This window comes from Crocodylus siamensis, chromosome 8 (assembly GCF_052110815.1).
Source record: "Crocodylus siamensis isolate JL-2025a chromosome 8, ASM5211081v1, whole genome shotgun sequence".
In the NCBI taxonomy this organism is placed as follows: domain Eukaryota; kingdom Metazoa; phylum Chordata; order Crocodylia; family Crocodylidae; genus Crocodylus; species Crocodylus siamensis.
Genome location: NC_143402.1, coordinates 66,838,935 through 66,866,912, shown reverse-complemented (window position 1 = coordinate 66,866,912; position 27,978 = coordinate 66,838,935). Strand labels below are relative to the sequence as shown.

Genomic DNA, 27,978 nt, shown 5'->3' with positions numbered 1-27,978 from the left:
GCCTGAGCAATTACTTTTGCTGCTAGGGTCTGCACCACGTCTCTGATCTCATGGTCGAGGCAGGAGACAGTGCCCTGGAGCTGGTTGTGCAGTGTATGCTGGATCTGCTCGGGATCAATGGCATCCCCCATCCGCCGTTCCAGCCGCTCCCAGTCCAACTGCAACGGCAGCCTCAGGATCAGCAGCCGCAGCTGCTCAATGTTGTTCACCACAATGCAGAGCTGGGTGGAAAGGGGAAAAGCCCCTAACTATGTGCATGAGCCTTGTGTTGTCTCCCCCACACCTCACCTGGCACCCCAGACTGCTCTGTAGGGTAGCAGTGTCCATACATGCTCCCACAGGTGCTCCCAGTGGATGGGTCTTGTACATGGCACTGCTACCGCCAATATCCATGAGACTGACTAAGCTGAACTACTGGCCAGTCCAGTGGTAGAACTGGACCCTGCAGAGTTAAGACACCCAGGCCTGTGCTTTAAGCTCACACTATGGGGGATTACCTGGCTGGTCAGGGTGCAGGGGTGGCACTCAGGGCTCCTTCTTCCTTCTTTCCTTGCACTCTGCTCAGCCAGGGTTTCAGCTCACCAGGCAACTGGTAAGCAACGGGCAACTTAGTCCTCCACCCCACCTCTGGGGAGGTCTAACCATCTTCTCCACCAGGGCAAGGCCCTACAAATGAGTCAGATCTCACCAAGGCTGTGGGAAAATGAAAATTGGGGTGTGACCTGCTGAAGACTGGGCCAATGTAGGAGGTACTGCCATCTCACCCTTCCCTGGTGGGCAGGTGAATACTGAGGGGTGGAGGCTGGACTGATCATGGGCCCCAAGACCCATCCCTCTATCTACAGCACATATAGGATACCCTATGGCTGCAGTATCTGGGCTGCTCCCAGGATGTAAGGGATGCAACCTCTCAGCATCCCTACAGTGCAGAGCAGTGCAATTAGAGCACCTCTGTTTCACAGATCAGCAACTTAAGTTTCCAGTCTAAAGGGTTCCATAGAAAATGCCTAGAAAATCCGCCACTGAATAACTCCCCTCTGGTTGCAAACCAAACCATAGTCTGGTACCCCCAGGCCTTGATCATGGACCCTCTTGATCATCCTGGCTCCCTCAACAACTTCCCTATACTCACTGTCCCTTCCATGACCTCTCTGCAGAGGCCACCACCAATGCTCACCCTGTTGGCTGCATTTCCTTCGTCCCGCTGATTTGACGACAGCTCCTCTGCCCTGGTCTTGATGAGCCTGCAGTACATCAGAGCAATTTTACACATGTCCTAGAGGAGAGAAAGAGGAAGCAAGAGGCACTGAACGTGGGGTACATACAGCAGACAGAACACTGCTCAGAAATGTTCTGGGGGCAAGAAGAGCCTTTGCAACTCAAGACCAAATTGATGAGTTATTTTATCTGGCATGATGTCTCCAAACGGTTCCATAAAAAAGGGATTAAAAACCCAAGCTAGCCCAGGTATAAAGCTAACCCTAGGGTAGAAGATCTTCCTTCCTGATACCTATAGCTGATGCTCTGAAGCATAAGATTTGGTCACCTCTCTTCCGAGTACCTACAAACTGCTATTACTGATTCAGCTGGTGTTGTTGGCTCTACACACCTCAACGAGCTTCACCATGATCATGAAGGCCTCCTCGGGATCAGGCCAGTCTAGCTGCTGCCAAGTCTTCACAATCTGAGCATAGCAAGTGGACAGGTCGACAGTGGACGTGCTGTGTTTGTTCAGCTCCCCAAGGGGCACCAGCTGGGTGATGGGGAAAAGAGAACACTTGGTTACCGAGGGTCTTGTAAATAACCAAAAAGCAAAGCCAAAGTAAAGGCATCCCTTAATTTATACCTCCCTGAACCTGACCTTTCCTGTCTGCTGCTGCCTCCAGCAGGGACCTCCTTTCGGCCACAGGAGAGACAAGGTTAACGTATGGCAAATTTTGTTTCACTTGCCAAGACCAGTGGTGCCACAGGTCTCTCTCGCAGCCTCATCCACCCAACTTTCACTGAGTTAGTTTAGCATTGGCAAGAAGTACTTGGAGAGTGAAGTCTTTTGTCTCTGGGATGAGTATAGCATGGGCTGAGGTGGTATAAAACCTACTATCCATCAGGCTTTAGCCTGACTTGGTCAGACTATGCTGATGAGAAATGTATCTCTGACCCCAAGGTCCTTTCAATGCTTTGTGCCTCTCTGCTAAACCAGCTGGGGACAGTGACTGGGACATGCAGCTAAACAGATGCTCCTCATCTCATAACATGCAAGTGTCCATCATCTGTCACCTTTAATCCAGGAGAACACAACAGTGCCTGTGGCTATGTGAAACTGAGGGGTCAGAGATTTGGAAAGCAAAGAGGGGAAGGACACTGCTGGAGTATCCCATTGCTGTGCAACTGCAGGATCACACGTTTGAGGGAGACATGTTAAATCTAAGTTAGGCCTGTGCGTCTCCCTGGGGCTGCTACGCCATAATGGTTCTTACAGGAATGAAGGTTGACTCTACTTCTCAGGTAGAAGAGAAACTTGCTAACTTTTTAAGCCGTGGGCTTCTCAATACACATAATAGCAAGGGAGAAAAAGATGGAGGCAGGGACTGAACTGGTTGGAAGTGAAAGAAGCTCAAGATAATGGGTAAGAGAGTGTAGAGAAGGCTGGAGAGTCTTAGAGTGGCCAAGGGGAGTCTCTTTCCCTTGGCTGAGTCTTTATGTTACCTGGTCCACTTGGATAGCTCGCTGGGTCCTCTCCAGTGCTATAGAGTAGGTCTTCTGGAGCCACTTGGGAATGGCCTCTTTAAACAACTGGTAGAAGTCAGTCAGAGCAAGAGGGCCATCCCTGGGAAAAAAAGGCATAAGATTGGCTTCTATCCCCCAGCAGAAACAAGACAGAAGGTTACAGATTCTAGTTCCACTCAGACTTGAAAGATGCCTACCCCACTGAGAAGCATTAGCAGAACTCTCTGCATTATCTACCCCACCACCGCAATGACATGGGACAGGAACCCACTAGCAAGAATATGAGCACCCTGAAGTACTTCCTGAGCCATACATCTAACTGAGACCCCTGTCTCTGCCTCTTAGAGCCCTATCTGCCTCTGTCCGGAGTTCCAGCACCCCATAACCCCATCCAGGATCATATCCAAATCTTGACAAGACACAGTCAATTGTTTAGCTCTTCTCTCCTTGATATTACTGCACCGAGGGTTTGTCCAGACTCAACAATTAGAATTAAGGCAGAGCATGACTTCAAAGTGCAGTTGTTATGGAGTAACTCCAAAGACAAGCACTAAAGGGAAGATCCTGGAAAGGTTTCTGGACCAATGGTCATCTTGGCTTCACTCAACCTTCTCCAACTGGCTCAGAAGAGAGTCAGTTAGCTAATGCGTTCCCACCTCTTCCATAGTCTGGGACTGCTGAGATTTATATCCCAATGAATGGCTCAGAGGGGTCAGTACCTGCTCGGTAGGAAGGTCTTCATTCGATAAAGCTCTTGCAAACTGAGGTAGAGCTGGAAAAGGCTCTCTGCTGTGAGCTGGGACATGCCACTGTCAATCTCACTCAGCTGCTCCTTCACATGATGTGCAACCTGCACCAGATGGAAGGAAAATGCAGGGAAGCCAGTGGGGGAAGATGGGTTAGTGAGAACTGAAGTAGGATTTTCTATGTTGACTGACTGATAGAACATGCTGCCCTCAGGACTGATGTTCAAGTCAGGGGACTGCACCTGATTAAGGGCAGCACAAAAAGAGGATCAAGGGAGTAGTAATACAGTAGAAACCTGCTCATCCCCATTTTATAGGTGAGAAAGCAGAGACCCAGAAAATTTCAGTGACATATCCAATGTACAGACTAGCAACTGAGTCAGCATGAGAGCCAGTTCCCAGCCAGGAGTCTCACTCCCTTGCTACTGCCACTAGGCACAAGGCCTAAAATCAAACTTGCCACCCTTGAGCTCCTGGTTAGTCCCATGATCTGGCCTCTGGGACTAGGGAATGGGAGTATGGGAACAGTCCCTCCTTAAACACCCAAGGGCTGCCCATGACCCCACATCCAGGGTTGGAAATGCAAAGGGCTTTTCACCATGACTGCTCATTTTCTATGAACCCTTGATGGCACCTGACACCACAGAGCATTCCCATCCTCTGCAAGGGGAACCCAACAGCTGGCTAAAAGTCTCAGAACCACTCTATTCTCTGCTGTTCTGACTGGAAAACAAGGAAGGCTTATTCACCAGGTCCTGCAGCTCCAGGTAGGCCACGGAGAAGAGATCCACTCTCAAGGTGCTGCAGGGGAGAAACAAGAGGTTCAGACAGACAATTCAGGGACAGGTCTGTCAAACCCACTACACAGAACCCACTCCTGCCCAGAAGTCCTAAGCCCTGCAATATGAACTACAGCAACCTCAGGGACTACAGCTGGTAAAGATTATGTGGAAACTGGTCATTAAACTCTGTCTCCTGATACGATGTATGATGCACCACAAGGGATTGGTTCCAGCCTCACTCTTGATTCCACCATATATTTATAGATTTGTGTTTTTCTTTGGCATCCAGTAATGAACTTGGGTGTTGTAAGCTCCTGTACTCTAACCAGCTGTTGAAGCAAGCACAGGGTGATGGTTGTGGGAACAGCCTACATCAGCCACTTACTTGCTGAAGAATTTGTTCCAAATTTTGTGGCATTGCTGGACGTCACAGTTCACCTCTTCAAGAAGCTTGACCAGGGCTCTGCCATTCTCCTCCATGCTCTACAAAGGAAAAGAAAGGAAGGCACAGCTTGGTTTGGGTACTCAGTGATTTCATGGGGTAGCAGTCCATCGAGCAATGGCCCTCAGTCCTGTTAGTTTGGGCACCTTACCGTCATGAATGGGTTTACTCCACAACACCCCAATGAGGTATCTCAGCCCGATTTTAACAGTGGGGAACTGATACACAGAACGTGGCGAAGCAACTTCTCCTGATTGCACAGCGAATATATGGCAGGATTTGGGGTTGAGCACATATCTCCAGAGTACTAGACCAGGGCTTTTAACCATAAGCCCATCCTGGGAGGAGAATGTGCAGGAAAGCCAAGAGAGCAGTAACCTGAGATATTCTCTGAGTGACTGCCCCATTCTGTGTTATATGGTGGGTTGCATAAGTTAACATGACCAGGGGGCAAAAAACATGTAAGTGCTGTCCATGTCTTGTAGGGATGGCCAGTTGCCTTCTGCCACAGCTGTGGTGGCTCAGCCCTTTCTGAGAAAGCACCATCCCATTCCCACCCAGCAGGTCCCTCAGCTGGAGCTCAGTACATTGCTGCATGCAATGAAAGGGGCTCTTACCCTCACCATGGGCTTCAGGTGCTGTTTCTTCATGTTAAACCACTCCATAGTCCCCAGCTGCAAGGGAATGAGACAGAGAATGGATGGAGGAAAGCAGGAGTGATAAAGACAGTCCAAAAGCCTCACCTACTCTAATACGGACATGGCAGAGAGAGGAGAATGCCTCTTGCCCATCAGAGATGCAGCAGGCTGTCTTCATTGGGACACAGAGCAAAGCATGGGGCAGGCAGGAAGAGCAGCAATACTGTGGCATACGGAGAAATGGGAGAGCTTGAAACTGGGGACCTCCCACCCCCAAGCTGGAGACTCCACACAAACAGCACACTGAAGGGATAGAAGCATCTTGTGCTTCTCCGCAGCAGCCTCCAAGGAGCACTGCAGAAAAGCTATTGGCAGCCCTGTGTGCTGGGAAGAGGCTCGGGACATGGAGCCATTGGAGGCTGTGCTGAGGAAAGGGACTGCTCATGGGATGCCAGCCAGAAGCAGGAGGCCTTGGACTCAACTGGGGAGGAAGAGAGCCTACACATCCCGGTGGCACTGTACCTTGAGAGCCTTGGTCACCATCTGCTGAAGATCAGGGGTCAGTGAGCAAAGCTCCCGGAAGGCTTTCATTTTGCACATCTGCACCAGGACTCTGTAAGGCCAGAAGACCATCTGTAGTGAGGCACAGCAGAATCCCTTCCAGGCCAAGGACTTTGCCAGACAGACACAAGTCCCTTTATCCCCAAGTCCCCCAAAACACACACACATTCTTCTTCAGAGTTTCCTTCACACAAAGGTCCCTGACACCACCGCGAGCTCTGACCCAGTGGCTAGACCCAGACAGAGGGATATGTGGGTCCCTGAAAAGACCTGGAGCTGGCAGCCTGGAGAAAGATAGAACTGAACTCTGAGACTCAATTCAGAGGGTAGCAGGTATGTCACCCAGCCCAGTCTGCCTCAGCGTGAAAGGAAAGGTTTGAAAAGCTCATTGCAGAGGGACAGCCATGATCTTAGCTCACACCAACAGCCCCATTAGAGCTTGCGCTAAACAGACCAGGCTTCCTTGCTAGGTCAGTGCTGTGACCGCAGTGTATCATGAACAGTATGGCATCAGTAACATTCATCTGTGTTTCATAAAAGGCCCAGCAAAAAGGCAGATGGCCAGTGGTATAAGGGCCTTATCTGGCCCTATGAGGGAACTCTCCTGAGAGATCACAGGAAGAAACAACATCTAGATTACCAGTCTAGGAGGGGAAAGGTCCTGTGGGAGATAATAAAGGGAGATGGGGAAGACGGGGCAATTTTCCCATAGAACAGGCTCCCATGGGAAAGAGTAGAAGCCCCAAGACTTAAATTGTTCAGAGGCAGAGTGGATAAAGCAGCACAGGGAACATCAGGCAACAAGCAGTTCAGAGAACCTAAGGATAAGCCCACACCTGGGACCCTCAGAGACAGGCTGGCTCAAGCACACCCGACCCACCCACTTCCACTCTCATATGCCCAACCCCAAAACGTGACAGTGAAGTTGCTCAGAGACACCCTATACAGCACACTGAAGATAGCGATTGAGCATGGCCATATAGGGACATCCCCAGAACAGCTTCCCTGCTGAATATCCAGGCTTGGTGCATGCAGGCAGGAGCGGGTGGACTTGCTCACTTCAAGACTTCCCCCTACCCCCTGAGAACAGCATTAACGTGGTGCAGACGAATCCTAAGAGGCCTAGTTCCCGTTCCATAGCCAAAAAGTTTGGCAGCTGGCTGACCTGAGCAATGACTGCAGCCTCTCTGTGGACTGAGGCCTGGAGAGTGGGAATATGATGCGGTACTTCTGAAGGAGAGACACACCGTAGGCCAGCAAGGACTCAAAGGACTCGGCCAGCTCTGATTTCTGGGGAGAAGGAATTGAATGCCATCAGTGACGTTAACAAGGGGCACAGCCTCTTATATGGACAAGGCCCGTCTCCAACCAGCATGGCATCAACACTGGGGGGAACCATTTCTGCATCTGGCTACAAGAAATAATGTCCAAAACCTACTGAAAATTCTTTGCCCTGATGAAAAGAAATCCTCCAAACCATTCTCCCTCTCTCAGTAAGGTGCTGAAATTACTCTCAGTAGCTGAGAGGCCAGAGCTTAATGGAAGCGTCTCAATCTCCAACTAGATGACCTTATAAAAATATCCGCATTAAGGTTAAATTGAGGTTTGTGCTTAACCAGGGATTCAGCGTCATGGGGCTGCTAGGAAAATGCAATGTGTGGTGGGGGATGATCAGGGATGGCAAGAATGGGGACATTATTTGGCTTTATTTTTGCCCCCCAGTATTTTTCATTAAGTCCCTCTGGTTGACAGGATGGCAAAGGGAACTGATGTTGGTGTCAGAGGGGCCAGAGCCAGGTGAGCAGGCAGGCAATCTGGACACAATAACAACGTTATCTGTAATGCGATGTAGTGTGCCTGGCTGTGTCAGCCTCTACCACAGTGTACCTCTGCCCCAGCCTAATGGGACTGCATCCCTTGAGATGTGAGGTCATCCCAATCACAGGGGCCCATCCAGCTCTTGGTCTCTTCACAGACAGCCAACTAGGGCATCAGGCACCATGGTGGGGTGGGTTCTTGTGAACTCCAGTCCTCTGTGGGCAGGATGGGGACCTCATGATGTGGGCTCTTAGATGGTAGTGACTCTCAGCCATTGTTTTCCTGGATTGAAGCACTTAGGCCATGACCAATCTCCACTTCATGGAAGAGAAGGTAACAGTTTCTCACATGAGGATGTGGTTCTGTTTGTAGAATAGTTCCCAACTCATCAGTCACTTAACAGGATGGATGAGGGCATGACATCCCATCCCTGAGGACCCAGGCTCTGCTCTCTCCTCACACAGCTGCTGTTAGGAGAAACCACTGCCACATTTCTCAGCCAGCTGGTGTACGCCATGAACTCCTACTCATTCTATAGGGAGCCCGTGCCCATGCAGACCCGAAGGACCCTATTTGGGTGGATTCCCAAGTGATGTGAAGAAGCTCTCTTGGCTGTAGTGGCTTATGGAAGGACTCCTCCAACACCCTCAGGCTTGAGCTTCAGTGCCTCGTCATACCTGCTCAGGTTTCAGCCTTTCCTGGACCCACTGGTACTCAATGCTGGTGATCTGGTGGAGAAGGCAGCTGCTGTTGAATTCTATGACCTGGTAGAGCTTGCTGTAAGCCAGCCACTGTCTGGATGGAAAAGGAAAGAGACACACAGTGAGGACCCAAGAGTGAGGAAATATGACTGACCCTCCCAAAGGGACTCGGAATATCTGCAAAAGGGGCAAGATAATTCTCCTTCTTCAATGATCATGGTGGCATGTGCTCTGCCCACCACCATCCTTTGGGAAGAATACAGTACATCAGAAGAATGAGGGGTTCAGACTCTGGCACTGTTTATCACTCTAGGAGGCCATGAAGCAGCAATGGTCCAGGTTCTGTCTCAGGCCCAGGGCTTCTATCTTGCCTGCTCCTTGTTTCAAGATTTGTGACAAGGGATCAAGAGGGGAAAAGAGATGAAAACAGGCAGTGGCAGTGAAAGCTCTCCCCACTGATCTCCATGCTCCCCTGTCCCCAGCTGCAACTATGTAAGGAGCAGCATCAGGGGCTGCCTGGCATCTGCTCACAGCCACAACGGCAGGAGAAGACCAAGAGCTCTGCTAATGTCACAGGGCACAATCAGGAAAGTCTGCCTGCTGCAACACACCAGACAGAAGTGACCAAACAAATGGGGAAAGGGCAAGGCAGTCAGAGCTCTGGCTGGGATTAGCACTGGCTGATAACCTCACCACAGACAGCAGATGTGAGCCTCTGCAGTTTAACAGTCATAGTGCTGTCCCCTGTTCTGCTATTGAGCTTGTTATTGAAGGAGGTCAAAGCACATCCTTCACTGTAACTGAGGTCCCTGACATCCTTGGGAAATAAGGTACTGTTACCATGAGAAACTGAGGCATGGAAGTGGTTCAGTGACTTCCCCAAGGTCAAAGAGAATCACTGGCAAGGCTAAAAAAATAGAAGCCAGGTGCCCTAATCCCCAGACAAAGCTGCTGTAACTTCCCCTACTCCATGCATGCATGTGGTACTCACGCCATGACCTGGTGGAAGTCAGATAGGTCCTTCTGAGCAGCATGCAGGTACAGGATTGTGCTGGCATGTTTGCTCAGCTCCCCATCCCAGGAGATACTCCCAGCCTGTGTAGGGAATGAAAAAGTGAAAGGGTCTGAAGTAGCTACATGAGGACGAGCTCATGTGCCTCAACGTCTTCCTTCAGGCCCTGGGTAATACTAATGAACCAGTGCTGTGATCTTCCTATCATCATTGCAGCAGCCCAGATCAGTTTCCACATGGTTCCAGTGTCTTGGACTCACATTCAGAGATGATCTTATTGGTAAGCAGCAGGGAAGCACTGCATTGCAGGAGGAGGGGGTCTGCAGATATGCTTGCACTGGGCCCAGGGGCTGATGGGTGGGTTGCACTGGTGCAGCTGTGCCACCACCCTCTGATTCCTGCTCCACTCAGACCTTTAAAACCAACTGCCCAGGAAGGGCAGGGGGATTTCTATTCAGGCAGCCCTAAAGGAGTCAACTGACTTTATGATTCATTCTGATGTACTTGATCCCTGCTAATCTCTCTTCACTCACAGGTGTTAATGGGTACATCTACATGAGATGTTAACTGTGCAGTAGCTTAATAACACTGCACAGTAGCATGCCGTGCAAAACCTGTGCTAATACACTACTGTGCAGTAGTATTAGGCTACTGAGCAGTTAGGATCAGTAAAAAGCCATGTGCTGGAGCTACTGCACAGTAGCACCAGTAACTGCATATTAATTTAGTTCTTGGTTATGCAAGTACTAAACTTAATACACAGTGACTATGGTATGTTAATGATCATGCAGACACACTCAATGCCTCTCCTCTTTTTAAGGGTGTAGATGTTCTTTTGATCAAGCTAACCTTTCTTCTGCATTTTTGCTATCTGTTAGCTATTTCTGGTAATATCTCTTTTCTGTTTCACAACCCTGCAGACTGTTCTTAAGCTCTAGCTAAAGACCCTGACTCAGGTGTGGTGATATTAACACAGGTGAACATTAAATCAAGTGTGGACATGACTGAGAGCAAAGTGTTGCATGCACTGTCAAGATGCTCAGGAAAACTAGATTTTATTTTACAAATATGAATAACACACATATTTAACTATCATGACTATAGGACAAATAAAATAATATCTTTTGATTTTTTTTGCCCGAGTTTTTAATGTTTTTTAAACTTTATGTATAATTTAGCAAGTTAGTGTGCCTTCCTATATATCATATTTGTATTTTGCTTTGATCTTAAACTGAATAATATAGCTCTAGGCCCCTAGCATATTAGTAACACTTTTGGTTTCTCTTTAACTGAAGAAAAACATGAGTTCTAGGTGATGATACACCACATCCTCTGCACCTCCATTGTCAACATCCTAGATCTGCCCATGCCTGGGCCAGCCTTCACAACCCCTTCCAAAGAGCAATGACCCTATCCCCAGGAAGTAACCTCATGACTTTGGAAAGCCCTTTCCAAAATGTCATGTCTGAACGCCACATTCGAATCTCATCTACTCTGCAGCAGAGAATTAATCTTTTCCATGCTTCTCCCCAAACCAATTTCCTTCGCCTTTTCAGCTTTGCATGTACCTGATGCTGCAAGATCTCATATGACACCATCTGCTGCAGCAAGTGGCGATGGACAGTGTAACTTGGCTGGGTCTTGCTCAGGGAGGTGGACCTCTGAATGAGAAAGAAAACCAGGTGAACAGGGAGTGAGAAGGGAGGGACCCCATTTCCTTAGGACCTTGATAGGGAGAGCAATGCCCAAGCTGCCACAGAACTTCAGAACCAGACCTGGAGAATCTGTACTTTATGGCACGTCAGATGTAAGTAACAATGTCCCTTGTGGGAAGTTCAAGACCCCATCCTGCAGCGTGGGAATAAAGGGCCTCATTGTCAGGGTTATTAAGCACTAGGTAGCATCAACACCAAGCCATGGACCTTGATTATGGAAGGGCCCTCATAGATGCTAGAAAGCTGCATGTAGATAGGACTCACAGATGAAAATCCCAACTTCTTATTGCTACAGCAAGTCCTAGATCTTCGACCTCTGTTGCCTCCCGACCAGAGAGAGGATCAGCCCCTGCTAAATTAACCCTTGCAAACAACCCACAAAAGTGATGTTTCTGTTGCCCCATTTTTCCGGGCCAGAGGTTCCTCCTACCTTCTTGTGAGTCAGCAAGAACTGCAGGTGGCACTGTCCCCTGTTGGGGTAGGTTTCTGTCCGTGGTTCCAGGATGTACCACTGGTCATCCCTGCAGTGCAGGTCCTGCAGACAGACAAATGAACAAGGTGTCAAAAAAACAGCAGCATTAGCAATAAGAATGATCTCCATAGATATCTTGTTGTGTTAACATGGCAGGGATATGTAATATCAGGCAATTAACAGTTATACTGAATTCACACAATGAATAAGGAGAATTTTTTTCCTTGTTTCTTGAATTAAAATATAAAATTTAAGAGTAGCAAGTTGCATGTCTCAATACAGATCATAAGCAATTACACTGCTGGGTGTGTTGCTAGTAGGTCCAGGGAAGTGATTATTCCCCTCTGTTCAGCACTGGTGAGGCCACACCTGGAGTATTGTGTTCAGTTTTGGGCCCCCGAGTACAGAAACTATGTAGACAAATTGGAAAGAGTCCAGTGGAGGGTGATAAAAATGGTGAGGGGATTGGGAGACATGACTTATGAAAAAAGACTGAAGGAACTGGGCTTATTTAGTCTAGAGAAGAGGAGACTGAGAGGGGATTAATAGCAGCCTTCAACTACCTGAAGAGGGGCTCAAAAGAGGATGGAGCTAGACTGTTCTCAGTGATGGCAGATGACAGACCAAGGAGCAATGGTCTCAAGTTGCAGCAAGGGAAGCTTAGGTTAGATATTAGGAAGAATTTTCTCCCCAGGAGGGTAGTAAAATACTGGAACAGGTTACCTAGAGAGGTGGTGGAATCTCCAACCTTGGATGTTTTCAAAACCCAGGTAGACAAAGCCCTGGCTGGGATGACCTAGTTGGGGATGGTCTTGCTTTGATCAGGTGGTTGGACTAGATGACCTCCTGAGGTCCCTTCCAGCCCTAACTTTCTATGATTCTATGATCCTTCTATTGTCTAGTGAGGCATGGTGTACTCCAAGGTTATAATGTAATTACGGGTACATTGGTCTGAGGAAGCAATGACTATCTGAGGAGGTCCGCTCCGGCCACCAGCCACAGCTAGTCACTTAAGGATGAAGGAACAAGATGTGATGTTCAGAGCATAGGCCAATCAGGAGCTCTAGGCCTCATTTCATCTCACTCAGGGATCACAGTCCTGTCTAAACCCCATTAAGTTGAGATAATGCCTGTGAAGTGCACTGAAGTTTGTGAAGGAGGGCTCCTACAGAACCACAGAGCATCATCACACTTAGCTCTCACCTGCAGGCGAAGAACCAAGTTCCCAAGGAAGTCATCCTGACCTTTGTCTTTTCGAGCATCCTTGAAGATCCTGGAGAAGAAGAAACCAGCTGGGTGAAGGAAGAAGTGTAAAACACCTATGCAGCACAACCCCAGAGTGAAAAAAGGTTGCAAAGGCATGACAGAGCCACTCTTAAGCCTGCAGCATGGAAAGACACAGGTCTGGCTTCCACTTTCCAGGCTGGGCAGCAAGGACCTTACAGCACTGCACTCTGAATAGCACTTGGACCAGCACACATCCTGCTGATGGAGTGGGGCTGCTGATGGCACAGAAGTCCCAGCTTTTGTACTGACCTCTTCAAGCCATGGAGATCTGTCAGCTCTCCCAGCTTGTGCCGCACGGATTCCACTACATCAGAGTCCCTGCAAGGGAGGGGCGTAAAAACAGCAGGTGAAGATGGGACGCTGCAAAGGTACTGCTGACATTAGTTTGGTGGTGATCCTGGGAGCTGAGGATTCAATCAGAGCCAGCAAAGTGACCTTCTAATAAACATGGACCATGGGACAGGGCAAACTTAGCTCATTGAACAAGGGAAGAAAATCAGATGTTTGGGGTCACCACTAAGAGATGACGTTTGGAGTAACACAATACCCTGAAGAGCTGTAACAAAATGGCAGCGACCCTGAGCTTCCTCCTTGTAAAAGTGGCATGAAGCCAAGTACCACAAGGCCTTTGCATGTCTGCTTCAAAAAGGAGCTCACGGCTCGATTTTCTGTTGTGCTGCAGCCTATGCAAATGGCTAATGCCACAGCAAAGTGAACGGAAAATGCAATGCTTCTGATTTGGCAGCACAACACCTCCACTTTACAGTAGCATGGGTGACCACTTGCAACACAAGGCAGTAGAGAAACAGGATGTGTGCCTTTTCTTGGTGTTCTGTGTAGGGATCTAAGAGAGTACAAGTTCTAAGAGAGTCTAAGTGAAGCTCCCAGGACCTTCGCCAAGTATAGGGATAGACTGGGGGTCATGATTGACCACAAGATGAACATGAGCCTTTAATGTGATGCTGTGGCTAGTAAAGTGACCAAAATGCTGGCTTGCATCCATAGATGCTTCTCAAGCTAATCCCGGGACGTCATTTTCCCATTGTACTCGGCCTTGGTGAGGCTACAGCTGGAGTACTGCGTCAGTTTTGGGCTCCACAATTCAAAAAGGATGTGGAGAAGCTTAAGAGAGTCCAGAGAAGAGCCAAACGCATGATCAGAGGTCAGGACAACAGACGTTATGATGAGAGGCTGACAGCTATGGGACTTTTTAGCCTGGAAAAGCGCAGGCTCAGGGGTAATCTGATGGCCACCTATAAGTTTACCAGGGGTGTTCACCAGGATCTGGGGGAATGTTTGCTCACCAGAGCACCCCAAGGGGTGACAAGGTCAAATGGTTATAAACTCCTGCAAGATCATTTCAGGCTGGACATAAGGAAGAATTTCTTTACTGTCCGAGCCCCCAAGATCTGGAATAGCCTGCCGCCGGAGGTGGTTCAAGCACCTACTTTGAACGTTTTCAAGAGAAATTCAGATGTTTATCTTGCTGGGATCCTATGACCCCAGCTGACTTCCTGCCCCTGGGGCGGGGGGCTGGACTTGATGATCTTCTGAGATCCCTTCCAGCCCTAATGTCTATGAAATCTATGAAATCTTGATTTCTGAACCCCAAGTTGGTGCAGGTGCATCTGTACTATTGAGAAGAGCAATGACCACACTCACCACATGTCCAGGTGGAAGCTGGAGTTGGCTACATCTTTAAACTCACTGCAATACACAAACAGGAAATGTATTCAATGGGTTTTTAGCAGCTTAATTCAGGTCACAAATATTAGTTAGTAAGGAAGAAAGAGCAAGAGGATAGAGGCAGGCCAGATGTGGCCCATGGAGCTGTGTTATCCAACCCACCCACCTCCCTATGGGTCCAAAAATTTGATGGGATGGAGTAGCGGCAGTGTTAATTGCCACATTCCTGCTGCCAGATTGCCAGAGAAATGGAGAGCCCAGTAGGCCAGAGGTCATGGCCATGAGTGCTGGATTAGGAGCAGAGGGCTGGATCCTGGTGCATGGGGTTAAGACAAGGTGGCACAGGACCTGATCTGGGTGTACAGGGCCCAACCACACATGCTGACCCCAGCCAAACCATTCATCTGGCCCTTGAGGCTAAAGGGTTGAGCACCACTGATATAGGCTCCATTACACAAGCTAATTAGCATGGCTGAATGACAGGGCCAATAAGTCCACCTCCATGCTATTTAGCCTAGCCACCACACTGCATGGATGTGGCTATACTGTTTAGGAGATAGCCCAAGCAAAGCAGCATGATTTGTGAGAGGGAGCTGCTGTTTGGCATGGGAAGTTTGCAGAGCAGATATGGCTTAGAAGTCTGGTTGCTTAAAAAAATTAAATTAAATACAGGAGGTTGTTATTTAATAAGCAGAGTCATGTGTTTATAGCATAGCATCCTACCAGCCCCACCCATCACTACCAGTCTGGAAGATCAAATTTGGAATCTAAACTCCTTGTCAGAAAGGAGGCAGCCAGAGCAACAGGGAAAGGAAAGGAAGGGGCACGGGGGAGACATACAGGATAAATGTTTCATCCCACACAGGACTGAGTGTTTGATTTATGACTTGTGTGCGATGGATCTGGTCTTCAGGGATCAGGTCTTTTACCACAGCCTTCATCCGCTTCTTGTGCTCCTGAGAGGAGCTGCTGTCACTGCAATGCTCTTGGCTCCTGGCCTCGATCCCCAGCAGGCAGTATGGATCACTGAACCCTGCAAGTACATGGAATTAAAGACAGAAATCCCTCCAAAAGAATCACCTTGTGTGACAAAATGCAACGACAAAGTCCATCTGTCCCTCAGGCAGTGATGATAGCGCTTTCAGTCTACGGATACAAATAGACAAGGCATTTGTTCTGGGAGAAACCACTTTATCCCAGGACAAAGTGCAATTTTTCAGACATCCATATCCACTGTCCCAGGACAAACCCTAAAAAGGTTCAGGGGATAAGAAGTGCTAACAGTTCATCTCAGGACATTGTGAAGTGCATCTGAATGGTTGTCCCAGGACTGTACCACAGGATCAGTGGCAGAAAGCAGCAGTGCTCACTAAACCCCAGCTGGAAGAATGATGTGTATACATGTCAATCCTGGGATATTTGTGTTCCAGGATAAACATAGATACAACTTGTCCTGGTGTAGCAAAACCCCCAGTTTTTCTTTTTTTCCCTTTTAAAATGCATTCCCTCCCCTTCCCCAACCATTTCTGACTTTTTCTTTCCCTCTCTATTCCCTATAGATATGTATAAGTGAGCTAAGACACAGGATAAGCTTCAGCATTTTATTTTGGTAGCAAGTTGTATTTGTTTTGTTTTTTCTCCTTCTTCATGTCAAGTTTCCATTTTGTTTGTCAAGTCTCCACCCTGTCCCCAGGCCTAGTTGTGTAACCCATGACTCACACCTACCCCACCTATGTAACTTGGTTCCTGAATGAATGGGGATGAATGAGGGTGCTTGAGAGACAATGGCAGTAGGTCTAAAAATAGCTCCCTCTGAATGACTGAACCATCAACACCACTACCTGGACCAATGACCCCGTCCTTGGAACCACCCTCAGCATTCAAGAAACAAAAGATAAGGCAACCAACCATTGTGCCAGGCTGCACATACTCAGTAAGAACACCTGGAGCCCTCTGGAACAGAACTGACCTCGCCTGGACAGGCCTTCCCTATAGGAGATCAGAAGTAGTCTGCCCCATAAAAAGGGGTAGTGAAGACTGACTCCTTGGGACGCCCTCTCCATCTGGACCAGCACCATGCCACACCACCTATCCACCCAGAGGCCCTGCTGGCGACTCCCCCTCTGGACAACACCTAGTGGACAAGGACCCCTTTCCAGCCTGGATAGGTAGCTATCACCCCCTACCACCTCTTCAACCAAGGACTTGGACTCAGCTTCTCTTTACCACCTGGACTCCAGCCCTTCTGCTGGGTCTCTTTCTTCTGCTGCCAGTGAGAGCGAGAGAGAGAGCGAGAGAGCTGGTGACTTCATGGAGCTGTGTAGTCTGTTGTCTGTTTGGTAGACCTGTTCTTTTGAGACCCTGAGTTGGGTTTTTGGCTGTTTCCTCCTTGCTGCACTTGTCTGTGCCCCCCTGCCCCCAGTGTCTCAGCTGTCTGCCTCAGTTTCCAGTCCCAGTCTACCTTGGGTGGCCCCAGGCCTCAGTTTCTCGGCCAGCTTCTGTCTGGTCCACTGGTTCTGGTCTCAGTTCTGGCAACTTTCACTCCGTACACTTTAATTCTCTCTCTCACCTTAACCTTCTCCCAAGTATCCCTGGAAACCCAAGCACACACATACACACAGTACCATCCAAGTTAGAAACTTACCTGTGTGTATGTGTAGGTGGGTTATGTGTGTGTATATATGTCACTGTGTGCATGATATACGAATTAGTGATCTGTGTCTAGCTTTTGGGGTGTATCGTGTATGTGCATGAATTGGTGATAGGTATGCATGTGCCTAGGCTGGTTTGGATGTATAAGTGCCTGAGTTGGTAGTGTGTGTGTGCGCGCGCACGCGTGCACACCTAATTGATTTGTGTGTTTGTATATGTGCAATTGTGTCACACCCTCCTTTCTAACAGAGCAATATTGAGATCCTGAGAATTGGCCCAACCCTACAGGGCTACACTGGTGTAAATGCAACATCTGTCCCTAGACAAAAAGGCTCAAAGTACTTCACAAACATGAAGCACACTTCAGTCTGTGGCTTAAGCTGAGGTAAACTAAGGAATGGATTGGTATTACGATTTGTCCAAGATCAGATATGCCACACGGTATCAGAAGATTCAGGAAAAGAACCCAGATCTCTTGGCTCCCAAGTCCCATGTGCCAATCACTTAAAGGTTTACATGCTTTTCTACTCACCACTGACATCTTTACCCAAAATCCCCTTGGCTTGCTTCACAGTTGCTTTCAGACAAAAAATTGGGTTCTAGAAGGAAAAAAAAAAAAAGCAACCCATTTAAATAGGAACTCTCCATCACACAGAGAACTGGATGGGCATTCATGAGACCAAGGGTATAGTATATACTGTTTCAGCACAGCCACTCCTAAGAATTCAACAATCACAAATCAGGCCACCCAAAATCATGAGGGAAATGGCCAAGGAATTTAAGTTAAAATCGGAGATTTGGGGTTCATTTTTATTAGACTTCTGGTTTCCAAGCCTTTCAGTTATGATTTGAAGCTTTTCTCTGCAGCTAGGATGCCTAGTCATTTCCATTTTTCTTTTTAAAAAAAGGAGAGCCGAGTCTGACATAATCACATGACTCCAGAAGCTGGAGCTATAACAAAAACAGAAAGTAGCTTTCCCTTTCCTTTCTTTTGCTTTATGTGGGCCTGCCTGGTGCTATTTCAAATTCAGCTTGCATGACACACTTTCTTACATAGCACAAACATCACAACTCCTTCAAAGCAGCATGTCAGCATGATAGCACAACACTGTTTAATGCAGAGAGTGCACAAAGCAGAGGTCTACGTTTACAGTGGAGCAGCCTGATCTGTCACCCTCCTACAAGCCATTTTAACCACTAGTCCAAATTACTTTCTCAGACTGTCACGGCTTTTTGGGTAAATCTGATATAATTTCATAGTTTCATAGTTTGTAGGGTTGGAAGGGACCTGAGCAGATCATCAAGTCCGACCCCCTGCCATGGCAGGAAAGAGTACTGGGGTCAAATGACCCCAGCAAGGTGTACATCTAGCCTCCTCTTAAAGACCCCCAGGGTAGGAGCCAGCATCACTTCTCTTGGAAGTTGGTTCCAGATCCTACCTGCCCTGACCGTGAAGTCGCGCCTCCTGATATCTAGCTTAAATCTACCCTCTGCCAGCTTGTGACCGTTATTCCTGGTCACTCCTGGCAGTGCTCGGGGGGGCAGGGACTCCCCCAATCCCTGCTGGTCCCCCCTGACTAGTTTGTAACAGGCCACAAGGTCCCCCCTCAGCCTTCTCTTGTGGAGGCTGAATAGGTTCAGGTCCCGTAGCCTCTCCTCACAGGGCCTGCCCTGCTGACCCCGGATCATGCGAGTGGCCCTCCTCTGGACCCTCTCCATGTTGTCCACATCCCTCTTGAAGTGCAGCGCCCAGAACTGGACGCAGGACTCCAGCTGCGGCCTGACCAGTGCCGCATAGAGGGGGAGGATCACCTCTTTGGACCTGCTCGAGATGCATCTGTGGATGCATGACAAGGTGTGGTTGGCCTTCCTAACTGCATCCCCACACTGCCAGCTCATGCTCATCTTGGCATCAATGATGACTCCAAGATCCAAGATATCTTTTATTAGACCAACTAAAGTAGTTGGAAAAATTCTTCTTTGCAAGCTTTTGGGTACAAACACCCTTCTTCAGGCAGAGGTTTGCAGATTCATGAGAACTTCTGCTTTCTGCCCCAAATCTTGTGGCAAAGTAGACTGAAGCCTTCTCTCTCCAGCACCCATCTCCTGACATCATGGCTGGGACCTGTCAGAGCGGCCAGGCTGTACTCCATAGTCCCGTTAAGGAGCTTTAAGCTGCACTGAGTGAGAAGGAATGTGAAAGCTTCTCCAGCCCCTTTTCCCTACAGGATGTTTCAGACATACCAGTGCTTTGCAGAAGGGACAAAGGCAGATGGGTGGGGATCATCCTATATAACTTGCTTTCCCTTTCACCAGGGTGGATTTGTTCCCCTGTTCACTGCACAGGCCAGAAAGCATAAATTAATCTATGTGGCAGTCATTCAAAGACAACATGTTTCCGAAGAAGAGTCTGCAAGAAACTCAAGTAGCCAGCTGCTGTCCATCATTAGACAGGACTGAGCCCTTGGGAAGGACACACTGGATCTAATCTATTATTCTATACTGAAGCACAAAGCTGCAGACTGTGAAATGTGTTGCCACCCTGTTGAATGGGAACACCTGGACTTCTAACCAGAGACACACTGCCCAAAGTGGGAGTTCATTTAAACATTAACTCTAGATCTCACAGACATCTACACATGTTGACTTGCAACCAACCTCCTGCCAAACGCATCTGCCCGCATTCAAGCAGGGGACTTGCAGGGGGAAATGGATGCACTCACACAACCAGATGGGGATGGGACCTCACAACATAAACACTGGTAGCCTGTTCCCATGTACAGGTGATATGCTCTCCTGAGGACAGCTCAAACTTTACCTCCAGCCTCTTGACCCGCTGCATTAAAACATGGTGCTCCTCTGGAGACATTTGGAAGGCCTGTTTTCAATATTAAAGAGCAAAAATTGAGTTTGCCTTCATAATGGTAACTGGGACACAGCCAGGGGCTTCCCACCCTCCTTATAACCATTATTCCCTTCCTCTACAAGCCAGCTGGCTCCCCTGGAGAGTTTGATGGGAAAAGAGATGAATAAACAGCTGAGTTAAAGTGAAATTTGGGCCTAAGGTCAGGAAAATTTAAGGGCTCTCCAGAGAGAGACTTTTTCCAAGTTTCTCCTCTCCTCATTAATGCTTCTTCCCTGGCCAGCCAGCTCCTTCTCAGCTACTCTTCTGCTCCCAGACCTCTGGACAGAGTAGTCTACCAATCCTCTTAAGGTGGACTATTATTCTCTTCCCTGATTCTGTTGTAGCCCTGCTCTGGTGCCTGGCTGGTATGACTCAGCTTTGCCACGTGTGGCTGATTGTATCTGGGGCTCCCCTCACTGCAGGGTGTTGGAGAACAGATTCCTATGTAGCTTCTGCTCTATAAAACATGTCCCTGCCACTGGGAGCTCTGCTGGTGAGAAATGTGGAGGTTACCTCTCTTGATGTGGAAGAGAGGGAATGATGAGGGTAGCCCCTTGCTAGCCTTGGACTAAGGGGGCTTTGTGGGCTGAGAGGAGATTTCTCCCAGTGGTAGGATAGTGAGGCGGTTGAAAAGTAAGGCAAAGAGATGCTGGACACATATCAGGCTGGATAGGGATAGAGTTGGGCTTGAGGACTGACCTTCTGGACGTACTCATACAACTCACTGTCATCAGCAACATGGTTCGGTTCAGGTTTACCCAGGCGGTACAGTATGGTATAAAGGACCTCCTCGTACAGAAGGGTGAGCTGAGGATGAAGCAGTATAACAGGTCACAGCCAACACCATCTCTAGATGTTTTGTGAGCTAGTCTCCACCACACTGGGTGACAGGCTTCTTGCTCTGGATCAAGATAGTACTGTTAAATATTTTTTCCACCAAACACAAAGGCAAACCTTGGAGGTATGAATACACTGTCACACACTGCCTCTTCTGCCCAGAACAGACATCAAGGTATGCTGGCTGGAAGGCTCCCCAGGAGGTCTATGGTTCCTCAGATCAAGCCTCCTCTTCTCCCAATCCTAGATCTGCTCATGAGCAGTAGAATGCACTTGCTTTCACATACGACCTTGGCTACAAACTTACCCAGCAGCCACCTTCCCCTAAGGTTGCATGTAGCAGTCGGGTGCTGGTTAGAAACTGAGTGAAGTTGGTGGTGACTAAACATTGCCTACTATTTACAAGATTGATATCCACATTAAAATTGCCATTCAGTTAGCTTCTTTGTTGGCAGTCTCAGCTGAGGGTAAATATTTAGCACACAAGAAAATGGTATAACCAGCTAAGAGCTAAGAACCATGACATATTGCTGGGAAGCTTATATTGCCATTGCCCAGTTATACGAGTCTACAGATATGGTAACTCTTTTATCAAGATGGAATTCACTAAGGAAACAAATACCCGGCTCATACCTCTCTCTTCGAAAATCGGTGGGACAGATCCATCTAGAAGAAACAAGAGAGATGGGTTGTCATTCAGTTTTGCTAGTCTAGCAAGAATGTTGTTTCAGTAGGTGCTTTTCCTGCAGTGCAATAACATTATGAGTTTATGATAGACGGGTGCATCTCTCTCTGCTCTGCATGCTTTTAAAGCCACTCTACCAAATACCCTAGAGAGGCTCAAGAATACACCTGGTGTGGACTCCTAGATTTCATGGATTATAAAGCATCACGTTCATCTTGTCTGACCTGCAAAATAGAGGCCAGGAGACTTCTCTGAATTCATTCTGGTTTGAACTGTAGCACTGTTTATTGCCATCACTGAACACCCTCCTGGAAAAAAAATCTACCCTCCAGGTTTTACAGATTCTGTTCACATAGTCATTCCCTCTACATGGTTTTAGTACCAACATTTATAGGATAGGGTAGGAATAAAATTCTGACCTTTGCTACTTAACAATTCAAGTCTGGAGCACTGTTTAAGATTTATGGCTCATGATATGGCTGGGGTGGCATGAGTGCTAAGGTGCATGCTTGACAGCCCAGAGGTCACAAGTCTGAGGCTGCAGCAGAAGCACTCAGATTACAATGAAACCGTGAATTCTGCTAAATGCTTTGTCACAAGCAGGGCTGAACACAGAAATGGGCAAACTAGGTGGCCACCTAAGGCCTGGATAGAAAGGCGGGGCCAAAAGTGGTGAGTTTTTTAAAATTATCATCATTATCTTTGGCGAAGCGGGGCTTGATACTAAAAGTTCACCTGGGGCTGCCAGGAGTCTAGGTATGGTGCTGGTCACAAGGACATGAAAAAGGAAGCAAGCTGCACATGACAGCATAATTCCAGGTGCATGGGTTTCTGGCAGCTTGTTTAACCTGATTAATTAAGTTGTCTTTCACATACAACTAAAGATTACACATAGGATAAAACAACTTTGGAAATAGTACCCCTAGCCACCAAACAAATCCAATCTGGATCCATATGTTACACCTGGCCCTCCTTTGTCCAACAGAGTGAACCAAACCCTCATATCTGAAGAGGCTGCTGTCCGAAGAACTGCAGCCCCTGACTTCTGCAATTCAAGCCCATCTCTACACAAAATGGGGTCTTCAAGCCCCATGACCTTTTCTGTGACAAAAGCCAGTGACTTATCAACAAGTCCTAACACGCACAAGTCATTTCCTCTCAGGCTTGGTGTCCTGCTGGTTACAAAGCAGCCTCCATTGTCAACTAACACAGAAACTGAGCAAGCCTTGACTTCACACCACTGTTCACTTGTTCCAGCCGCAGCCGGGAGAGCTGAGCAACACATTCCTCCCACCACAGCATCACCTGATAGGGGGTGACTCTGCCACTGGAGACCAGCTGACTAGGCTGCGTTGCAACCAGAAAGAGGGTGGTTTGAATTCTCACACAGCCTGCAGCTTTCAACTCTAAGCTGTGTTAAATTATTAGACACAAGAGATCAAGCGTGGGAGAGTTAAATGATTGTAGCTTGGAAGCGAGAAGCTTCCAATTTTCCCTAGGCCATGAGCAAAATGAGTTTGTGCCTTTCAGATGTTCAGTTCCCCCCAACATGAAACCACAGGTCAGTGCCAGGCAAAGCAACCCCCACTGTTCAGGACAGGTATAAGGAGTGCTGTAGGATAGTGTCAGTCCACTGGCAAAGCCAGAGGAGGACTCTGCTTCATGGGAATGTCCAGGACGTCAAATCAGCGCTAGGGAAGGTGCAGGATCATTGGAGCTGGAGTTTAATTTTTCATTATGTAAAAATTAAGGGCTAAAGCAATCCCAGGGGTAGCTTGACCAAACTCAGTAGTTGTATGTGGGATGAAGTCCACTTAAGCTATAACCAGAAAACACATTTTTACCGACTTTTTTCCAGTGTCCTTGGATATTGCCAAAGAATAGCAAAACAGCAGAAGTCTCCATTGCGCTTTGTGCTTGCTGAACAGTCCCACAGATGAAGATCTCCTCTAAAATCAGTTGACTCCAATTTCTGCTGCTTCCCAGTGCTTGAACTAGGCCACTGCCCTTCTGACTGGGTCGGTGAAAGAGTCTAATGACCCCTCCTTTGTGTACTTCTGTGTTTCAGCTAAGGCACCTCTCACCCTTTGACTTTCCTACAGACAGAACTGCCTATGCAGCAGTTTCAGATGCAAATACAGAAGACTTTGTCACTCCTTGATGCAATCTCTTATCATGCAGGCACAATATCCCATGATGCTACAGCTGTGTTGTAAAAAGGGAGAAGTGGCTTCTGCGTGATGAGGGCATGAGCTGTTACAGTAAAAAAAGATGTTCTCCAACTAGGGGGCCTCTCTGCTATCTCACTGAGCACTTTCATGGCCTTCACAGAAAAGAAATAGCCTCTTATTTTCTTCTTGCTAGCAGAAACAGCTTGATCTCGTCAGGCAGGGTTAGCTGTGGGGTGCGGGGATTTTTGGTTGTTTATGAATGGGTGGAAAGTTTTATGGCAAAGCTCAACTGAAGGAAGAGTTAGCGCTGAATGCCCCACCCTCCCAAACGCCTGCGTTCACACTGGCTTCTGACGAGAATGACTTCCAGATCCTAGGCCTGGGACTAGAGAAAGTCCCCTGCACGCACAAGCCTCCTTCAGTGATCTGCAGCATCACCCTTTCCAGCAGGACAAAGCTGTGTGGGAGGCCAGGGCTGCAGGGGAAGAAATGAGAGGATCCCTCGAGGACCCAGGCCAATCCCATAGAAGGCTTTGCTCTAGGCTCCAGTGCAGAGACCAGTTAGACAGCCTGTTCCCAGCAACCTGCAGTACTCAGCACTTATAGCCTCCTGCATTTTGTACTAAGGGAAGTCATTCCTCCACCCCAGAGCCCATGGCTTCAGTCTTAGCTCCATATTGCAATAATCAGGCTTGGCTCCCTCTGGCCATGTCTGGATCACTCTGGCTATGTGTGGGCCTGAGCAGCCTGTGCAAAATCTTCTGGCCTGTTGCAGATGGCCATGAGTATTTTTAAACACCGAGGCTACTTGCACATCCAGCAGTAGCATGGAAATCCCAGGAGCCTGGAAGGCTGCAGATTAGCTAAACCCCGAGGCAGAAGCTCCGAGTTGCAGGGGATGTTTTCAAGGAGGGAAGTTACTCAAAGTATTTCCCTCTTCACCAGTAGGACTGCAAAGGTGGAACATCTTAGGCAAAGCAATGTAGTGTTGACACCCCCTGGTGTGTGTGCATCTCTGGGTATTTTTTACTCCAGATATTCCACAGTCATGGTTACGATGCATTTTTCCTAACACTTCCACCACTGCAACCTTGGTGCTCTGGTAATGCTAACATCTGCTTACCAGCTTCTTAATCACCATCTTGTCTGGTCCTGCTCAGCACAAGGTTTAATGACACGTTAACCAAATTATCAATAGTCTGTCTACACCAATGGTTTGCACCCTTTGTTACACTAAATACATCCCTCAGAGAGTGCCAGCTCTCAAGTTTCACTCATTTTTGACTGCAGAAAAATAACAGCAAAGAACTCAGAAAAACCAAAAAGGTCAGTCACCATGTTTTTAACACTATCAGCATTGCCAACCCCACCATGTCAAAAATCATAAGACAAGCTCTTAAAAATCAAGAGATATGGAATGTAGATCATGAAATGCTACTTTTTAAGCGTGTGGGGGGGGCGTTATTTGTGAAGGTCGGGGGGGGCTGTGTGTGTGTGTGTGTGTGTGTGTGTGTGTGGGAGGAGGTGGAGTCTGAGGAAGGGGGGTCCCTGCACACCCTGGCAGGATGCAGGGTACTGTGGGGCAGGAGTGAGGGGCAGCAGCAGGGCTGGGGGGCTGTGACTTGGGAGTAAGGGACAGACACACACATCGATCGCCCCCCACCACCCCTTCTCCTACACAGACTTACCAGCTTGGCACTCTACACAAGCCAGAAGAAAAAATCTTGAGATTTGATCTCTCTCTGTCAGGAGATCATGAATCAGAGTTTATTTGACTTGGAAATCAGGAGTCTCGTGATTTTTTTCACGACAGCTGGCATTACTGCACTATGCATTCCTTGTTTGAAATATCTTGGTTTACCTAATGAATCATTTTGGCACACCTAACAGTACCAACATTGTGTGGCACCCCTGAAAGGATCTCAAGGCACCCTGGCTGAAGATCACTGGTCTACATGGTAACTCCCATGACTGGTGGAGCTGCCACAATAATTCAGCAACAGCATGGGACGGAGAGCTTAACAGAGCCATAGATAACACTGACCCAATTCACAGAGGTGCCAAGCTCTGAACTCACTAAACACTAGAAACCTTTGCCTCAGTTTCAGGCCCCAGAGAACCACAGGAATCAGGAGCATCCAGGTCCCTTCCTCAGCCCCCTCGCACACTAGCCAACAAGCACAGCCTCTGCAGATCAGCATCTCAATATCTGAATGAAGTGGGGTGAGAGCGAGGGGGAGAGAGAAAGCCAGAGGTTGAATAAGACACACACCTGTTCAAACAAAAAGTAAAAAAGACCACATACTTCACTATTGTCCTCCCCAGGGACGTCCCCAGCTGGGTTCTCGCTGACAGCCTCCATGCTAACTAAGGTGGATCACAGCTGTCTTGAGTAGGGTACAGGAGATTCAGGCCGTAAGAACTCAGCTTCTGCTCCTTTTCATTATGGCTTGAACAGCCCTTCTCACGAGTGCTGCCTCTTCCTCTCAGTCAGTTCAGAGGAAACCACACTTTATCTCACCCTGACCATAGTAACAAACGGAAATTCAGAGAGCTCCATCACTATAGACTGAGCTGCACTTTCTCCCTGGCCTCTAGAGCCCAGCTGGGGGCTATATGCCCTCAACCAAGGCTGGTCCTGTGCAGACAGGGGCCCACTTCTTTTTTAGTTATATGCTACAGAGGGTTGCAGGTGAACACAGCACTTTACATACATCCCAGGAGACAATGCCTGAGGGAGCTTCTTACAGTCCAACTCAGATCCAGCCATGCAAATGAAAGGCCTGGAAGTGGATAAGACAGTGAAAGAGGATTTGGAGAGGGCTGTAAAAGAGAGGACTCAAGGCTAAGGGAGGAGAGATGAATACATAAAGGGAAATGCTGTTTCAAACACCCAGGGTGGGATATACACAAATCGAGAAGAAGGGCTGAAACTGTGGAGGAAGGGCGCAATAGTGAGAGAGTGCACGAGAAGGAGAATCAAAGGACGCAGGGATCAGATGCTGATGGAGCCGGCGTCACACGCAGCATGGAGGGCGGGAAGGAAGTGTGGAGGGTTTAGCCTGGGAGGGGAAAGCAGACTTTGGTTTCAGTGGTATAGAAGGTGGGGGTTAGTACGAGCAGGAGGGAAGACTCCTCTCCCAAGGGAGTTTGTCAAAAGCAGAGCCTTTTGTCAAACCAAAGGCCATTAAGCTAAAGGGCATGGGGAATATAAATTTCTCTCTGCAGCAGAAGGTCATGTTCAGCTCAGGTAAAGATGGAGCAACACTGGTCTCTTTAGCTCAGTTCTGCTCGTAGCTGCAAAGAGCTGGTCCAGTCACTTGTCCTGCTGTAGCACTGGGGATGGAGAAATGGTCACTCTCACTAATGGTAGATCTATCTGGCTGGACTGGCTGCCCTGCCACAACCGCGATTGCTGACCAGGCAGTGGGCATTTCAATGCAGAAGCTTCTCTCCAGTGACAAGAAGCAGGGAGTTAAGTTGTGCTTTACTGTCTGCTTGCATTCACACAAACATACTATCTGATTGCAAATTACCAGGCAGATGCCTTATCAGCTACTGGCAGCAAGTGCCTTAGCCTTAAATAAATGTGCATCAAAAGGCTATGAATTCCTGTTCAGCTGATGTACAAAAGGCATAGAGGGGTGGGGAGACGACAGTGTGAACTCAGGGAAACCCAGAAGCAGGAAGAACAGCAACAATGGCAAAGGAAAGAGCTAAGGTACTTGGGATCCTGCGTATTTACTGGAGACTTAAGCATGCAAATAGGAATGGCCTTCCTCTTACATTTAGAGTGTGCCTTCAACTCAAGAGCACTTCACATGTATATACTGCCACTAGAGAAATGGTAGTCATCTTGGTTGGCACCCGGGATTGAATCAGACATGTCCAGGGCTAAAAGTATGAGCTTCTATTTCTTTTGCTATGGGACTAGGTCTCCCTTCCCAGGGCTGTTAAAAAAGACTCAAAGACACATAGCGATGAGGGAAGCCCCTGTAACAACCAGTCATCACTGGGTTATAAACACAGGAGCGATTTCAACTACTGCTACGGCTTTGCCTGTATTGAGGCCTTTGCAAAAAGCCCTGGCAAGGAATGCCTGGGATTTATGGCATTTGTGTGCTACTTGGAATCCACATAT

The 27,978-nt window shown here is 48.1% G+C and overlaps 1 protein-coding gene across 1 annotated transcript in view; it reads right to left on the bottom strand.

Moving 5' to 3' along the window:
- Positions 1–26,280, bottom strand: part of UNC13D (unc-13 homolog D) — a 37,435-nt gene extending 11,155 nt beyond the window's left edge. The window contains exons 1-23 of the mRNA XM_090061047.1: positions 26,143–26,280; positions 21,615–21,647; positions 20,844–20,951; positions 20,058–20,117; positions 17,772–17,838; positions 15,428–15,620; positions 14,564–14,608; positions 13,151–13,219; positions 12,818–12,887; positions 11,573–11,677; positions 10,996–11,088; positions 9,407–9,510; positions 8,392–8,509; positions 7,062–7,186; positions 5,858–5,948; positions 5,315–5,371; positions 4,641–4,738; positions 4,223–4,274; positions 3,447–3,577; positions 2,707–2,827; positions 1,610–1,753; positions 1,178–1,276; positions 15–221 (exon numbers count right to left, since the gene is read on the bottom strand). Of these exons, the coding sequence (XP_089917173.1) occupies positions 15–221; positions 1,178–1,276; positions 1,610–1,753; positions 2,707–2,827; positions 3,447–3,577; positions 4,223–4,274; positions 4,641–4,738; positions 5,315–5,371; positions 5,858–5,948; positions 7,062–7,186; positions 8,392–8,509; positions 9,407–9,510; positions 10,996–11,088; positions 11,573–11,677; positions 12,818–12,887; positions 13,151–13,219; positions 14,564–14,608; positions 15,428–15,620; positions 17,772–17,838; positions 20,058–20,117; positions 20,844–20,951; positions 21,615–21,647; positions 26,143–26,199 (2,247 nt within the window). The 5' untranslated portion in view covers positions 26,200–26,280. The remainder of the gene's footprint in view (positions 1–14; positions 222–1,177; positions 1,277–1,609; positions 1,754–2,706; positions 2,828–3,446; positions 3,578–4,222; positions 4,275–4,640; positions 4,739–5,314; positions 5,372–5,857; positions 5,949–7,061; positions 7,187–8,391; positions 8,510–9,406; positions 9,511–10,995; positions 11,089–11,572; positions 11,678–12,817; positions 12,888–13,150; positions 13,220–14,563; positions 14,609–15,427; positions 15,621–17,771; positions 17,839–20,057; positions 20,118–20,843; positions 20,952–21,614; positions 21,648–26,142) is intronic.
- Between the last annotated feature and the right edge of the window lie 1,698 nt (positions 26,281–27,978).